Source organism: Poecilia mexicana, unplaced genomic scaffold (assembly GCF_051168715.1).
Source record: "Poecilia mexicana isolate PSO_F unplaced genomic scaffold, ASM5116871v1 scaffold_12, whole genome shotgun sequence".
In the NCBI taxonomy this organism is placed as follows: domain Eukaryota; kingdom Metazoa; phylum Chordata; class Actinopteri; order Cyprinodontiformes; family Poeciliidae; genus Poecilia; species Poecilia mexicana.
This window is the reverse complement of record NW_028263381.1, coordinates 2,937,765-2,950,237: the sequence shown is the minus strand read 5'-3', so window position 1 is coordinate 2,950,237 and position 12,473 is coordinate 2,937,765. Positions and strand designations below refer to the sequence as shown.

Here is a 12,473-nt window from a genome sequence, read left to right as displayed (position 1 = left end):
TCACATAGATGCTGTTGTCGTGGTAGATTGTGGTATTGAACAAAGCCAAAGAGAGGATGCTCCCGTTCCAGAGCAACCAAGAAGAGGAGGACCCGGACATCAAAAAGATTAAAAAGGTAAAAGCATCATCAAAGCGGCGACAACGGACGGAGAGGACGGGAGGCCATGACGGGGTTGTTGTGTGACCACGCAGGTGCAAAGCTTCATGCGTGGCTGGTTGTGCCGGAGGAAGTGGAAGATCATCGTCCAGGACTACATCTGCTCGCCTCACGCAGAGAGCATGAGGAAGAGGAACCAGATCGTGTTCAACATGGTAGAGGCAGAGACTGAGTACGTCCACCAGCTCTCCATTCTGGTCAACTGCTTCCTCAGGCCGCTGCGCATGGCCGCCAGCTCCAAGAAGCCTCCCATAAGCCACGACGACGTCAGCAGCATCTTCCTCAACAGGTAATGAATCCTCTTGCTCTGTGTGAGAGGGAAATGTACACAAAACATTTACGCTTGCAGTACCGGGTGTCAAAAAAGATCATCATACAAGTTTACAAAATCATTCTCCCCCAACAGAACTTTTCCATGTTTTGTCCCATTGCAACTGCAACCAACTTATTGGGATTTTATGTGATACACTAACACAAAATAGTGTTAAAATGTAAAAAAAAAAAAAAAAAAAAGGAAGGTATTCTCTTTTTTTTTTCAAATAAAAATCTAACAAGTTACTGTCATACCTGTAAATAGCATCCAAAGCAGCGGGTATCCTTAAAGGGGCAGTCTTAAGTAAAACAGACTTTTTTTTTTACCTTTACATCATGTTATAATGTTGTTTCATCACCAAAATCATTCCTGCAGAGTTGCTTTGATTCTTTCATGGATGCTTGAAAAAATCTTTAATGTCCCATGGTAACCATTCAGTTGCAAAGTACCTGATGGGATCTAGTTCCACCTTCGACAACACCCCAACTCCCTCACCCCCCACTCAGCTCCTTCAAACTAGCCAGCAGCAATTAGCAAACACCTTGTGGAACGATGCATCTGCTGAGCTCTTTATAGGAGATACTTCTCAAAGGTTTAAGGTTAACGGAGGAGCCATGTTGTGATGACTTCCTGAAGGTGAAACTTCAGAAAAAGCAGGAGTTTTTAAAGAGACGCGCCCAATTTCAAGGCAATAAACTACAACGTCAGATTTCTTCTAAGTCATATTTTATATATTCATCATCTTTATAACAACTTGAGGTAAGATAGTTACTTGATTGTGCTATAAAATGATTCTGTGTGGCTGGAAAACATAATAGTTTGATGATATTCTGATCCGTCTATTCAGTGATATTATACGGTGACCAAAGCTCCATGTGGTCATGTGATTAAACAGAAACCTACACTGACTGGCCACTATAATAGGTACACATGTTCAATGCTTGTTAGCACAAATATTGTTCAGGCAATTATATTTTGGAAACTCAGTGCATTTAGGCCTCTAGGAGAGATGAAGTCAACTTCCCAAAGTTCAAACAGTTTTAAGCCTGAGACGAATGACAAGAAGAAATTTGATGCAAAGTAACATTTAACAAGTACATACTGATAACTGATAAAATAATCGCTCAATTTAATCCCACTTTGGATTTTGCCTCGTCAAAAATTTCAAATAGGTTTCGCATCTGATGGATGTTCTTCAAACTGAGTATCCATCCTGAACTCTCCTCCTGTAGGACAATAAAGTTTATTTCTAACATATGTCTTATCATGTTGCCAACAGTAAGCTGTGAGTTCACTGTGTTTTTTCCAGTTGAATTTGATCAGATGGTGTTTCACTGATGGGCCGATGTGTTAGTAACAGACACTGAAGTGGGAGGAAATGTTTCTGCCTTTTTCTTTTCTCGTTCTAATTCCCAGTGAATTTTCCCACAGATCATTTCTGACTCACAGTTTGAGAGCTTTGATTGTTGCCGTTTCATCCCACAGAGGCGATCAGATGATTCACAGCTGCTCCAAAGTACCTGATTCTTTTGAAGGTGCACTGAGCAGACATCTGTGCTTTGACATTCCAGTTTTAGTTTAAGTAAAATGATTTGCCAAATTCTGCTGCTCTGTTATAGAAACCTGAACAAACAGCCTCCTGATACTGAAGATCCCATTTTTAAGTTTCTGTCACCCTTTATGGATGGACTGGACCGAAAATGAGCTCATTCTAATCTATAGATGATTTCTTTGTGTGTTTCTAGATTCCTTTGTAAATCCTTCCAGACAGCTAATTATTCAATTAAATGTTATAAATCAATGTAAAGGCATAAATATAATTTTTCTCCCGTTTTTATTTGATTTGTAAAAAATGAAATATGTAAATAGACGTGGATTATAAAACTATTTATGCATGATAAAACATGGATTATCTTTTGCATGGCTGAAACAATTAATCCGATTAATTAATCATCAGATTAATTAATCGTGGGAAAACCTTCAAATTTTCACACTACATTCCCCTCTACTGATTCTAGGAAATCACTTTAAAAGAACATTTTAATCCACTGATTTAATGTGAAACCAGAATATCCTCTCACGGAGAGGAGCAGCAAAGCTTCGTCATCAGCCCGATTCAAGACTGCCCCGCAGTCTACGTCCACGCCAAACTGTTGTGGAAATTTTCCTTTAACAAAGAGTGAGGGAAACCTGTTTCAAGGACCAGAGAAAGAATATATTCTTAATCAGTATTTATTTGAAGGCTGTACAGCATTTAAAGTCTCTGCTCACTGAGCGCAGTCAGGAGAAAGAGCCTGGAGCAGAACACAGCTTCCACTTTTATAGAGAGAGGTTCATTCTGATCGCAGTTTGATCATCTACATGATTACAGAACAGACAGCAAACACACGTCTTCTTTCACTAGGAGTCATGAGAGATCAAGAGACAATTCAATGACTTGTTTAATTAATCGGCTTAATTGTGATTAATCTGATTAATAATTAGTTTAACTATTGATTAATTCTTAACTGGAGTATTTAGACTTTTAAAAAGGCAATTTACTGAAAGAACAACACAGTCAGAGCTGCAGTTAAGACAAAACTGACCAAAAATGTATACATTTAGCATTAAAGGTAAAATAAATCTTATTTGTTTGTAATGTTCTCTCCAGAGCTTGTGTCAGTTTTACCTTCACCAGGTAAAAATTTAGTAAAAAAAAATCTATTAATCAATTAAGAAAGGGCTGAACTTTTCACACGATGTATTTTTTAGCTGCAGATTCATCCTTTGCTACAAGTGATCAAACTTACACTAAAGTAATAGAATGTTATTGAAGTTTAAGCAATAAAGTGTCTAGTTTTCTATTTTAAAATGGAATTGAATTATTTGTTTATCTGCATGTTTTATGTATTTCTAATCTTGTATAAAATAAGTTTGAGTGGCTAAACAACAAATCTGCAGAATGTGCCAATTGTTTTACCTGATTGACCAAATAATGGTTAGAATAATCGACATCGCTAAAATAATTGTTAGCTGCTGGTCTTTCGTAGAGTGCACGTCTTAAAACACAACTCACAGTGTCTGTATTTTATTTTGTCTCCTGAATAAAAAGAGAAACATCCTGAGATTAGTTCTCTGTGTGCAGTGAGACCATCATGTTTCTGCACGAGATCTTCCACCAGGGCCTGAAGGCTCGCATCGCCAACTGGCCGACGTTGGTTCTGGGTGAGTACTGATTCATTCAGTGGTCAGACTTAAATACTTAAACCTGTAGACTGTACCAACTCTCAGATCACAGCTCCTAACATGAAAAACATCAACAAAAATGTAACCTACATCTTCATAAGTAATGCTTCTGTAATAAGAAGAAATATAGACTATTGTCAAATTATGATGATGCAGTTTATGAGTGGATTTTGTGTTTGATGAAAGTTATTGTCTTTACAGTGTAGTTTCACTTTTCAGTCGCTAAACAGATAATAATTCATTCCAAGAAAGTAATTTCCAAACAAATAATTGAATTACAAATGAGTTTTTTACAGTTACATACATTCAAAACAGGCCTAAAAAACTTAATATTCTCAATATTTCTTATGAATTTCTAATCTTTAATGTTTACATCTATATTTTAGGATCTTTGCTGCTGTTTTGTGTTAATTGTTTTATTGATTGTAGCACTTTCAATGTAAATATGTGATAAATAATATTATTATTATTATTACATAGAGTCACTGTAATATAACCACATCAAAAACATACATTTATTACCTGTAGATGTCTGAAGTAGAAGCTGTAGTTTTGATACGTCAATGTGAGTCGCTGTGCGTTTTCCTCCCAGCTGACCTGTTCGACATCCTGCTGCCCATGCTCAACATTTACCAGGAGTTTGTGCGGAACCACCAGTACAGCCTGCAGGTTCTGGCCAACTGCAAGCAGAACCGAGACTTTGACAAGCTGCTCAAACAGTACGAATACAACGCCGGCTGTGAGGGGCGCATGCTGGAAACCTTCCTCACTTACCCCATGTTCCAGGTACCAAACACTTTATGTACTAATTAGGCAATAAACAGCTTTGTTTTCAAGGTCTAGGTTTAGTTCCAGTGGCCATATGGTAACTACGATCACGACATGCCGTTTCATCAGCTTCAAATGTATATTGTAATGAAGATGAATGGAAAATCAAAATGCTTTTATTTTGAGTACGTTTGAAAAACTTCAATTGATTCAAACGATGTTTCAGCTTTTGGCTTGAGACTGAGCAAACTAATGCAGCTGGGCTGCTGAAGCCATTTATCTACAAGTCTGAATATCTAAACTTCTACATATTATATGATTGAAAAAATCACCACAAGCTATTTAGATTTGTGTTTAAAGAGGGTTAAAAACACTTAGAGCGCGTAAAACTTTACAGCAATAAATCATTTATAGATCTTGGTAGAATGTGTTAAAATTAAAGTAATTCTGTCACAAACTACAAAAAAAATAGCTTTTAACATATTTGAAAATGTTGATTTTAAACTGATAAAATTTCAGATTTTTAAATATTAAACCTTAAAAAACTCAGGTTTAAATTCTTAATTTTCATCCCACATTCTAATCATACATCCATGTCTTAGTATTCAATATGTCAATGTTTTCTTTATGACACGTATTTTTTTAAATGCTAGATTCCTCGATACATCATCACCCTCCATGAGCTGCTGGCGCACACACCCCATGAGCATGTGGAGCGCAAGAGCCTGGAGTTTGCCAAATCCAAACTGGAAGAGTTGTCAAAGTGAGTATGGGACTGTGGAAAAAAAAAATGAAAATGACGATTCAGCGACACTGAATTTTACCCTACAGTGGAGACCGAATATCATTTTTCTGTATGTACATTCTAAACGCACAGGGACAGATTCATTTGGTTGCATGTTGGTTCTTATTGAGAAACTGAAAAAATGCACTGCAGTGAAAGCTGCACAAATATTTAATTGTCATATTTTCTTATTTATTGATGCTGTAATAAACTCAACAGTAGAGAAAATATCATAAAAAATTATTTTTAGAGGTTTTTTTAAACATCATTAATATTAATTTACACCGTTATGAGGAATTACATGTTTTTAAGAAATACAATAAATCTATCTCTCTTATAGATTAAGTTTTTTTCTATTTTTCTCACTCATTCTTATGGAATAATTACACTGAATTTTCACAAAAGAATGATACTTAAGGTATAAGTAATATTTAGATAAATGTTTCTTGCCATTATGTTGTTTTTTGTCATCATTTAAAATCTAAACATAGAAGTTCAATTGTAGTTCGATGGTGGAAATTTATCAGAAATGATAAGTTTTCTTTCTTCAGAATTTGAATTTCATTCAGCTGAACTGAGAGTAAAACCGGCTGTTTGGGTCATACAGGTCTCACACACACACACACACACACACACACGCACACACACACACACACACACACACACACTGACCTCTGCTCCTTGTGTTTTCAGAATGATGCATGACGAGGTGAGCGACACAGAGAACATCAGGAAGAATCTGGCCATTGAAAGGATGATCGTTGAAGGCTGCGACATTTTGTTAGACACCAGCCAGACCTTCGTCAGACAAGGTAGCCTTCCTGCTTTCTCAGCTTTCGTTCAGCCGTCCCACCTTCCTGCACTCTTTCACGACTTCTCTCCTCCACGATCAGGTTCTCTCATCCAGCTGCCGTCCAGCAGCGAACGGGGCATGCTCAGTAAGGTGCGTCTGGGTTCGCTCTCACTGAGGAAGGAAGGAGAGAGGCAGTGTTTCCTGTTCACCAAGCACTTCCTCATCTGTACACGGACCTCTGGAGGGAAGCTGCACCTGCTGAAGGTAAAACGTCTCTTTATCTACAATCTGAGTGTTTTCAAGTTCAGCAGTTTCTACACAGACTCTAGAGTTACAGGTTTTGCAAAAATGACAGGCCTGTGAAGACATACACTGTTTCCATTAACCATAAAATTGTATAAATTGAAATTATGAAAATAAATCAGCTTAATGGAAACATGGCATTTCGAAAAAAAAAATCATTGTTTAAAATAAAAATGATGAGATTGCTTTTCGGCCATATCGAAGTAGATGTGGAAACACCTTTTTCACATCACACGAGTCACATGATCAGCAGCTGGATGTTACTACTGGCACAAACAAAATGGATTGTTTCTGTTTTTTTTTTGTTTGTTTTTTTCAGATGTTCAGAGCTCTCACAGCATCAGTTGAGTGTCATTCCAACGTGTTGAATCCGTAACTCTTCTGTAAAATCACCTATTACAATTTCTCCAAAACGCCGCATAGTAGCCGCTCCCGAGTAGGCGTGGCTTGTTGCTCAAACTCCTGAATAAGATTATGACGTCTTCTCTGATTGGCTGATAGATGATGTGTGTTAGCGTCATGGCTGAATTATGAATATATCCCATGTAACTGTTTACTTCAGCTGCTGCCATGACTTTAGCCACTTGAATGGAAACAATTCCAAAAATTGTTGTTTTTTTTCAACATTAGCAGAATATAGACAAAAATCTGTAATGGAAATGTGACAAATCCTGCTTTGCATTTTACAAATCTGAAAACTAAAGACATTCAATCTCTCCTGCTAATCTTAAATTGTCTTAATACAGTTTTGGTCAGCTTAAATCTGTTCAGAACATACCCCTGTATACTAGGGGATGAGTCATATAAGTAATATATTTGTATTTGACCTTGAAGGCACAACTAGATCTACAAAATTCCCTCATAATTATGACAGAAAATATTTGTTCTGGCATAATAAGATTAAAAATAAAGTCTTTCTGTTGAGTCTAGATTTGTGTCCAATATCTTTCACTGGGAAGGCTTTAATTTAATATTTAATTTGTTATCTTTCTTCCTAACAGCAGGGAGGAACTCTGTCTCTGATTGAGTGCACTCTGATTGAGGAACTAGATGCCAGTGATGAAGACTGTGAGTATCCTGCTGCAATCTTTACTAATTATTAAAATTCATTCCAGTGGTTGCCTAACCACTGAACATCAGATTTCTACAAAGAAAACTTTGCAGAATTCAACGGTGAAAAAAGTTTGGCGGAAGAAGGACTTTAAGAAACACTACCTAGAAAAAGCAACAAATATCAATGAGAAAGTTCATAGGTACAATAGAAAATATGTTTTTTTTTTTTTTTTACAATTTTGATTAAATGCAACAAAGCCATTTAGGCAGTTTACAGATCAATACAAGGTTAATCCCAGCTCAGATGAGCAGAATGAAAGTGTTTTGGTTTCCTGTTGCGTTTCAGACAACGCTGCAGGTCAAGGCTTCAGTCACCTGGAGTTTAAAATTGTGGTGGAGCCCCCTGATGGTCAGAGCTTCTCCGTTGTTCTCCTGGCTCCTTCCCGCCAGGAGAAGGCTGCCTGGACCAGTGACATCAGCCAGGTACAGACCGACTCAGAGGAACTCAGAGCTGCCATGACGGACTTTAGCTGATCTTCTAAAAGAAACGTTTATCCTTGTTTGTTTTGTGTGTGTGTGTATGTGTGTTTTCTTTCCACTTCAGTGCATCGATAACATCCGCTGTAACGGCCTGATGACCAGCGTCTTTGAGGAGAACTCTAAAGTTTCTGTGCCCCACATGATCAAGTGAGGAAATGATCTCATTCTGACTGTGCTAAAGTCTTACATTTGACAGATTTACAGATCTCACAGCAACACGTCATGGTGGATTAATTATGTCAATGAGAAGAAAATTTTAAACAATGAAGTTGAATAATTTTCCAAATTATTCAACTGAGGCTGAATAATTTCAGTTGAATTCAACTGAAATTATTCAGTTGAAATTATTCAGTTGAATTCAACTGAATTCAGTTGAATTCAACTGAATTCAGTTGAATTCAACTGAAATTATTCAGTTGAATTCAACTGAATTCAACTGAATTCAGTTGAATTCAACTGTGATGAAGCAACACCATTGCTTCATCACAGATCAAAAGGTAACGAGTGACACTCCTTTAAAGCTTTTTTTTTTTTTTTTGGCAATTAGCAAAGTTTTGATTCTAAAAACAAACATACAGACATCGTCAGCTTAGATACATAAGCTGATCTAAGCTGATCAGCTTATGTATCAGCTGATCAGATATTTTTATATCTGTTAAAAATATCAGATATAAAACTGATAAAAATATCAGTTTTATCCAGATATTTTGTGGTACTGTTGTGAAAACAATAAAAGTGACTATAAGAATTATTTATTACTTCCTTTTTAGGTAAATGTATGAGTATGACTGTGTGTCACAGCAATTATAGCCCCACAAACACAAATACTGCTCTAGAAAAACATTCCCACTTTTTCTTTAGGAAACCAATCACATAAAAAAATATTATTTGTATCACTAAACTGCACACAGTAACTGCATTTAGTCATTTTTTTCAAATGTATTTATATTTATTGATATTCTTGTTGAACAAATATTGAAGAAAATTAACAATACAGACAGTTTTCTTCAACATTATGAATTGGAATTTATCAATGATAAATCAAAATTCATATCATGATAAGAGTTATGATAAAAATGTATCATAATAAATGATAAACTATATGATAAATGACCACTTTTACATATTCCTTCCAACTTTTTCACATTTTGTCATTTTGAGTTATTTGATAGACCAAAACAAAGTGCTGAATATTCATGAAGTTAAAGTAAAATAATACATGGTTTTCAGATGTTTTATGAGTAAAAATGTCTTTCTCTCTTTAAGACAAATTTCTGACTTCTGAGCTGTTTATTCTAAATCATTGCCTGATATTAAAACAGATGAATTGTCCAAACTGGACAATAAGAAATAATCTGTCCTAGCTTTGTCCTCTATAAAAGACACAAGGATTTAAGTCGAATTTGTTGTATTTCCTCCTCCAAGGTCCGACGCCAGGCTGCATAAAGACGACGTCGACATTTGCTTCAGCAAGACGCTCAACTCCTGCAAAGTCCCTCAGATCAGATACGCCAGCGTGGAGCGGCTGCTGGAGCGCCTCACCGACCTGCGCTTCCTCTCCATCGACTTCCTCAACACCTTCCTCCACACGTACCGGATCTTCACCACGGCCGCCGTGGTCATCGACAAACTGGCCGACATCTATAAGAAACCCTTCACCTCCATTCCTGTGAGGTATTCAGGCCTCAAAAACACTGAGGATGCTCCTCCCACTGACCCCAGACTCCATCCTGTTCATCCGTCCTCACTGTGTCTCTGTCCTCCTCACGCCTAACACTTCATCCTGTCATTCACTCCATCTTTTCTTCTTCACTTCCCCCTCCTTCATCTTCCTCACACTGCTGCCCCGCCTCAGGATCGAGCAGCACTCATACGACCGTCTGTCCATCATGTCTCTCTGTCCCGACTACAGTCTCAAGATCACACAGCTGGCTTTGGACCAGTCCAAGTAAATACCATCAGAAGGCTTTGGGGGAGTGATTTGGGTAACACTTTATCTGAAGGGGTGTGCATAAGACTGGCATGACAACGCTGTCATAAACATGAAGGAGTCTTCATCAGTATTTATGAGTGTTGTCATGAAGTGCATTACGGTAAATACAAAGTGAAGGCTTTTAACGCCACTTTGAACTAAAAGTGTCAACTTTGCATTATTTGGTGAATAATGACACAATTCATGCTAAGTTGACACTTTTAAAGCAGATTTGTATTAAAAGTGTCATTATTTACTGAATGCCATTTCATGACTACAGTGTTAAACATTTATGCAAACACCTTCATGGTCATTACCGGTCATGTTGTGTCATGTTTATGACAGTCATCATGTCAGTCTACAGCACACTCCTTCAGATGAAGTGTTGCCATGACTCGTGGTTCTCCTGGTCAGAGCTGTGAACTAACCGCTCTTGTTTCTTTCAGGTCTCTGGAGCTTTTCTTCGCCACCAACCAGGGCGCATGGGGATCCGACCCGCTGAACAACAAATCCCCCAGACTCTGCCGCAAGTTCTCCTCTCCGCCTCCCATCTCCATCCCGTCCCGCACCTCCTCCCCGGTTCACTGCCGAAAGCTGTCCCTGAGCTCACCGGTGGGCATGAAGGTCGGGGCGTTGGACCTGTCCACCACCCCACCGCTGTCCGCAGCCAACTCCCCCACCTCCAGCCACAGCCCCTCCATCTCCTCTCCTCCGCCCGGCTCCAACCGGCTGCCGTTCGGCTTCTCGTCGCCCCCGCCCACCACCACGCGTTCCCCCAGCCTCCCGCAGGCCTCTGGGGTGTCCTCGCCGCCTCCCGCCTCCACCAGGGCCCCGCTGGACCTCAGCCGGGGCCCCAGCTCCCCAGAGCTAAGTCCGGCCGCAGGGGACGACGTCAGCGGAGAGCTGCCGCGTATCGACGCCTTCTGTGGGAAGCTGAGGCGTAGCATCCGCAGAGGTAGGAAGACGCTAACAGTTAGCGCTCATACTCTTCCAGCTCTTCCACACGGCAGCTTTACATGCAGTAAACATGTCGGATATTTGTGACTGCTGCTGTAGATGCTGCTTTAAGCTGCTGGCAGACTGCGTTCCTATAAACAGTCTGGAATATAATCTAAGTTTTTACCAGGCCTGTGGAGAAAGGTGTAAGAAATAGAAAATAAAAGAAGGGAAAAGTTTTTTATGTCCAGACTTCCGATCTTCTAGAAGTTGAGTTTTCTCCTTCATTTCATATTCCATGGTTTAATATTTATGTCCATCAATTTCTCCATCCATCCCTCTGTTTTCCAATGTTTCCTTCATCAAATTCTTTTTCACTCCTGTCATTCAATCCTTCATTTGGTTTCTTTTTAGTCCATTTTTCCGTTTTTGCTCATTTGATTCTCCTGGTTCCTATCTTCCATTTATTTGTTTTGTTCTCTTTTTCCTCATTTCCTCCTTTGCTTCCATCCTTCTTTCCTCCCTCTATGAAATCTTGACATAAACAATGTGAAGGACGTTCATAATTCATTTGCAGCTAATTAGTCCAGACTTTGACTTTGTCTTTTATTGTGTTCTAGCAAAGACATAAATGGGTCAGCATTTCTCTTTCAGAGGAATAATTGGGCCTGTAGATGAATATGTGTCTGCAGTACGAAGGATGATCACTAGTAAAACAGGAGCAGAGAACCAGACCAAAAAAAAGGAGGAGAGAGAAAACATGAAAAGACAGGAACTTGTTAGAGAAAGAGAAGAGAACGATGACATGTAATGGCTGACATCTCAAATAGCAGCTTATTACCTGAGAGTTCACTAAAGCATTTTTAGATCATGTTAAAATAATCATCCTTGTAAACTCATATATAGATACTATATATACAACATGGAAATCACCTGGACTCATACTGGATGTTTGACCTTTTCTCTCTCACAGCTGTTCTGGAGTCAGTATCCCTGGACAAGTTCATCCCTGAGTCGCCGTCCAGCACCGAGCCGGGGGACCTGTCCCCCTGCCGCTCCCCGTCCACACCCAGACATCTCCGCTACAGACAGTCTGGAGGTAATAAAACTACACGAGCACACCGCACCACACTGCACTGCACTGCCATATTACATTTACAGCTGTTAACAAAGATCTAGAAGTTTAACTGTGATAAAGAACTGTAAAACCATTTTCACGTCACATTTATTCTGTACAAGTCAAGTGAAAAACAACTCAATTTACAAAAAGGACACAAAAACTTGTTGCTGAGAATTTGCCTAGGAACCATTTTGTATCTATCTATCTTGTTTAGCTGGATGCTAACAGTATCATAAAAGTGGATGATAATTTTTGCCTTCTCTACTTTGCAAAAGCTCCTTTTATAATTTGGACATTTTCTCTGATTCTATAGCTACAATTTCATTACAAATATGTGCCGAACTTTATTGATAATCCACTAATGTCAAAAAAGCACAATTTCACAATTGTGGTGTTTCCATTTAATAGGAAACTAAACTAAAATCACATGTGAATAAGTTTGTTCACACAATAAATCAATTAAAGACATGTCTTGCCGTCATCCCCAACCACTTCCTGTCATGTTCTT

At 38.6% G+C, this 12,473-nt stretch overlaps 1 protein-coding gene across 1 annotated transcript in view; it reads left to right on the top strand.

Moving 5' to 3' along the window:
- The window catches only part of rasgrf2a (Ras protein-specific guanine nucleotide-releasing factor 2a), a 34,595-nt gene that overhangs the window by 12,828 nt on the left and 9,294 nt on the right, over positions 1–12,473 (top strand). The window contains exons 4-17 of the mRNA XM_014968539.2: positions 27–116; positions 194–447; positions 3,596–3,675; positions 4,289–4,482; positions 5,118–5,227; positions 5,942–6,060; positions 6,142–6,305; positions 7,346–7,412; positions 7,744–7,880; positions 8,002–8,084; positions 9,363–9,611; positions 9,793–9,885; positions 10,356–10,864; positions 11,819–11,944. Of these exons, the coding sequence (XP_014824025.2) occupies positions 27–116; positions 194–447; positions 3,596–3,675; positions 4,289–4,482; positions 5,118–5,227; positions 5,942–6,060; positions 6,142–6,305; positions 7,346–7,412; positions 7,744–7,880; positions 8,002–8,084; positions 9,363–9,611; positions 9,793–9,885; positions 10,356–10,864; positions 11,819–11,944 (2,275 nt within the window). The remainder of the gene's footprint in view (positions 1–26; positions 117–193; positions 448–3,595; positions 3,676–4,288; positions 4,483–5,117; positions 5,228–5,941; positions 6,061–6,141; positions 6,306–7,345; positions 7,413–7,743; positions 7,881–8,001; positions 8,085–9,362; positions 9,612–9,792; positions 9,886–10,355; positions 10,865–11,818; positions 11,945–12,473) is intronic.